The following is a 5,000-nucleotide window of genomic DNA, read 5'->3' as shown; positions in this document are numbered from 1 at the left end:
CACCTTTAACAAATAATAGTTCATATCCCTATAATAGTTGTCTCAGAAGAGAGACTATACATACTCCAGTGGACAGCAAAGATTTTCTAAGTTCTAACTCCCTTTAGAACGTCTCTGGGGATAGTACATGCCCCGGTCTCAGAGCATTCTGGGTATAATAACCTCAAGGACTGGCACCACATATCCACATACCACATATCTCTCTCTCTCTCTCTCTCTCTCTCTCTCTCTCTCTCTCTCTCTCTCTCTCTCTCTCTCTCTCTCTCTCTCTCTCCCCCTCTCTCCCTCTTTCTCTCACTCACTCACTCACTCACTCACACACACACACACACACACACACACACACACACACACACACACACACACACACACACACACACATACACACACACTCCGGGGCGAGAGCAGAATGAAGCAAAGCAAAGTGAAGTGTGCCATGTGTAAGGGGGTGTTTAATTATTGATCTCTCCCATCTGCCGTGCGCTACATCTCCCCCATCTCCCCTACATTCCTCCACCCCAGTGTGGTTCCCAAACTGGGGGTTGGGACCCCAAAGGGGGTCGCAGAGGAACTGCAGGGAGGTGGACTTTCTGTAAAAATGGAAAATCACAGGTTAGCCAACATAAATTCCATGAATTGGCTAAAGCCAGTATTCACTTTTATGGTTAGTAAATGTATATATTGGCCTATTTATCGACAACAAATTTTTGGGGTGCCGTTTGGGGGTGTGGGGGCACAAAAAATGTTCTTAATGCCAAAGGGGGTCCCAGCAGAAAATGTTTGGGAACCATTGATATACCCAGTAGAGGGACACCCCTCCCCCACCCCCCTCTTTACCCAGTGGATGCCCCCTCTCACACACACACACACACACACACACCCAGTGGATGGGCACTACCCTAGCCCACCAACGTCCGTCTACCCAACGGATGAATCCCCTCTCCCCTCTCTCTACCCAGCTGACCAGAGCACTCCCCTCGTCCATCGCGTCCTAGCGGAGCTCACCCTCACCTCTCTGCTTCCAGTGGAGCCCCCTCTCCAATCACAACCACCAAAGGTTACTCTCATTGGAGGGCACCCATACCACCAGACACCCACCCAAACCACTGTCACCTAGCAGAGGAGTGGAGTGTGTGTCACCCCCTACATGCCCTCCCCCAACTCACATGATGCACCCCCACCCCCTACCCCCTCTTCCCCTGTGCAAGCTCCCTCTACCCAGTGGATGCAAGGGACTGATTTCTGCACAGGCCTACCAGGCCCAGGCCCAGGGGCCCAAGAGCCACAGGGGCCCTGAACCAAAACCCTCCCTACTACTCCAAAATAACATTTCATTATTGGTCTCTACATGTATTTGTGCTCTCATATTGTATCAAAATGACACTTACAACGACTGTGTTTTCAAAATTTCTCGGGGGGAGAAACCCCCATACCTCCAACCCCTAAATCTTTTGGAGGCTCATTATGGTGATGGCGGGTGGCCCTGTCTTGTCGTCTGGCCCCGGGGCCCATGGAGTCCTATTCCGTCTCTGAGTGGAGGGTTCCCCCTCCCCAAGCCCTCACCCTCATCTGTCCCTGTGCTCCACACTCCCCCTGGCACACTCTGCAATGCATATGAGATATGAGCCGCTCGGCTCGGAAGACATAGATTTATGCAAAAACCTTACGGCTTGCCCGACTGTCTGCCTGCTTGCCTGCCTGCCTATCTATCTACCCGTGTGTTTGTATGTGTGTTCCTCATTTGCTTTCTTTCTGTCTACCATTATTCTATTATTCCCTCTTTCTCTGCTTCTCTGGTTTGCTGCCGCCTCGTGTCTTTCCTCTGACGTTCCCTTCTCTCTATCCGGGCTAGAGAGTACGTGACAGTGGGATGGATAGATCACTATACTCTTCCTGCTTCTCTCTCTCTCCTTCCTCCTTCTCTCTTTTGCCTCTTCCTCTGATTTTCCACCCGTTCACTGTCCTGTCTCTCCTCTGTCCTCTCTCCCAGTGAGCGACTAGACTTCCTCTTCCACTTCTTCCCCTTTCTCTTATGCTGATTCTCTGGTGGTCATGTCCATCCCCTGTCGCTCGTCTGTGTCTCCAGGCGGAAGAGTGAGACAGTGGGCCAGATCACTCCTGCTCTTCCTCTCTTTCTCTCTCTCTCCCCTTCTCTCTCTTTTGCCTTTCTCTGATATTCACTGCTCTGCCTCTCCTCTATACCCTCTCCAGAAGAAAGAGTATCCTTTCTTTTGTTGCACTAACTCTGTGATTGTCATGTCTCTGCGTCCGGCCGTGTGCCTACAGGACTAAGAGTATATGGACGGTGGGTGAGATCAATAGAACTACTACTTAAGGCTACCACACACCGGTTTACGACAGCACCGCGGGGCTCTATCAGTTTCGACAATTTCGGTTAGCCCATACTGGCGCGATATGCTATAATAAGGAATGGTCAGTGGAATGGCCAGTGTTCATCACAGCAGGCTGCCCCAATAAAAAAGAACTCTGTAATTCGCCTTTGGCTAAGCCCCGCCCTCTTTAGTTACAGTTGCTAGGTCGGACAGATAAACTTTCAATGCTGAGATATCAACGTGATTTATGCAGTGACTGCAAATCGCAGCAGTTATTCACTCATAATAAATAAAAAAAACGCATTCATAGTATTGTGAATATAAGTATTTATTTTCTGAACGGTCATGCGATGCATCACAGCTGTTATGGGCTCTTCTATGGGTATGGATAGGCATTGTAACCAGCACCATGGTAAGCTGAGCTCGCATATCTTTTGAGCCCTGACTCAAACTTGCTAGACGAAAACGAAATCACACAACTTAATGGCTGTAGTCATCTTCAAAGCTACCACAGCAATGTGTAAAATTAACGTTTGGCGTTTATATCTTCAGTAGCTTAACAAAGTCACGTCCATCAGCTGCTAGTCAAAACTCCTGCCGTGACCGATAGTTAACTTTGCTAGCGGTGTTTCTTCATTAATTAGGTCAGAAATCCAAAATCCTACTCTGAAACAGGTTCGTGGTGTGCTTACAACCTTACTGAAAAGGGACATGAATGAGATGGTGTCATGATCGGAGCACACAAAGTATGTTTTTGATCCGTGTGCTTTCTAGTCGAGTGCGAGGCTGCCGAGACCCTTCAAGGCAGACTATCCAGCTGCTAGTAATATTAGTCCGGTTTTAGGGAAAGAGGAAAGTGATTACCACCTGTTACATCGCGGGGAAACTTGCACATTTGTCACAAATACCCCAGGCACAATTTCCAATCATATTTTAATAATAATACGACCGTATCTCGCTAACTACTTGAAAACATGCGATTTCAGCATTGAGTTCAATGGAGCGCTGTCAAAACTGTCCGAGGTTTGTCCGAGGTCGTCCTTTTGCTGCGCTGTGATTGGTCAAAAAGCACTTTAGGGCGGGCCTTAGCCAAAGGTGAATTGGCAGCCAACATCCAGGGACATTGGTGCCGGTGTATGGGGTTGTATTGAAAACAGTGGAATGAAACGTTGGCAGAGCCGACTTTTTCGGAACCAGTGTGCAGAGGCCCTTACTTTTTCTCCTCATCTTTCTCTTACACTGATTCTCTAGTTGTCTTTTTCTGTCACGCCTTTCTTCTGCCTTGCCTCTGTGTGTTTCCGGGCTCTGTGACTGTGGGCTCAGATCAATCCTTCTCTCCCATCTTATATCTCCTTCTTTTTCTCCTTCTTATTATCCTGTCATTCACTGACTGATTCTCCCGTCATTCAATTCTCTCTCTCTCTCCCTTGTGCTCTGCTCCTTTCCCATTTTTTCCCTCCCAAAATGAGGCTCTGATGATCCGTCCTCAGTGGGTCCTCTTTCCCTTTCTCTTCCATTGATTTTGTGATTGTCATGTCTTTCCTCTGGGGCTCCTGTGTGTGTCTCCCTAGACTAGAAAGAATGTGAAGGTGAGACAGATCTCTCCTACTCTTTCTCTCTCTCTCTCTCTCTCTCTCTCTCTCTCTCTCTCTCTCTCGCTCTATCTCTCTCTCTCTCTCCATCTCTTTCCCACTATCTATCTCTTCCTCTCTCTCTCTCGCTCTCTCTCTCTCTCTCTCTCTCTCTCTCTCTCCCTCCTTCACTGCCATGTCTCTCCTCTGCGCATAACTCTGTCTCCAACTCCTCCTCCTCCTCCATTGATTTTCTGATGCTCATGTCTTTCCTCTGCCACTCCTGTGTGTCTCCTGGCCTGTAGGCAAGAGAGTATGTCACGGTGGGCCAGATCTCTTCTACTCTCTCCCTCTCTCTCTCCTTCTCCTCCTCGTCCCCTTTCTCTCTATCCTTCTCCTACTCCTCCTCATAACCTTTCTCTTCCATTGATTTCCCGATGCTCATGTCTTTCCTCCTCTCCTCTGCCACTATGTGTCTCTGTAGGCTAGAGAGTATGTGACCGTGGGCCAGATCAATCAGCTGTACGGGATGCCGAAGGTGGAGTCTTCGCCCACCTCCCCCGCCCGCGCTCCTCTGCCCTCCGCCAGCGTAGACTCTGTCTTCTCCTGCCTCCCCTCTCCATACAGCTCCTGCCTCTCTCTTTCTCCTGAGGTGTGCCTTTCCTTTCCTTTCCTTGCTCCTCGTTGTTCCTTGACTTCCTCTTCCCTTCCCTCTTCTTCTTGCTCTTTCCCCTTTTCTTCCTCTCACTTCTATTCGTCCTCGTCTTCCTCCTCTTCCTCTTCATCGTGTCCTTTCCTTTCGGTCCACATGCGTGTGTTAAGGATGGATATGCAATTAAATATTGGGCACTTTTGCTAACCGCTGACAAATGTGCTTACGTGTTCAAATCCTCAAATGAGCTTCTCCTTGTTTTGAAGAAATGCCTGCACAGGGTAACTACTGTATGATATTGTGTAGTTACGCGTACAACACAGAAATGGTTGTAATGTACACCTCCTTAATATTTTGAAATTATTTTGAAATGAATTGGGAAATTGGTATTTCCTCATTCTGTGCCGTTTCTCAAATAACATGTGCATAGATAGATACTAGTTA

The 5,000-nt window shown here is 48.3% G+C and overlaps 1 protein-coding gene across 3 annotated transcripts in view; it reads left to right on the top strand.

The window, feature by feature from the left end:
• phldb1b (pleckstrin homology-like domain, family B, member 1b) overlaps window positions 1–5,000 on the top strand; it is a 137,535-nt gene that overhangs the window by 100,615 nt on the left and 31,920 nt on the right. Inside the window, exon 14 of one of the 3 annotated variants that reach the window (XM_063207434.1) lies at window positions 4,389–4,556. The exons of the other annotated variants lie outside the window; for them this stretch is intronic. Coding sequence (XP_063063504.1) covers window positions 4,389–4,556 — 168 coding nt within the window. The remainder of the gene's footprint in view (window positions 1–4,388; window positions 4,557–5,000) is intronic. 3 annotated transcript variants of the gene reach the window in all.

Source organism: Engraulis encrasicolus, chromosome 9 (assembly GCF_034702125.1).
Source record: "Engraulis encrasicolus isolate BLACKSEA-1 chromosome 9, IST_EnEncr_1.0, whole genome shotgun sequence".
NCBI classification, from domain to species: domain Eukaryota; kingdom Metazoa; phylum Chordata; class Actinopteri; order Clupeiformes; family Engraulidae; genus Engraulis; species Engraulis encrasicolus.
Note: the sequence above shows the minus strand (reverse complement) of the source record. Positions and strands in the feature narration are given on the sequence as shown.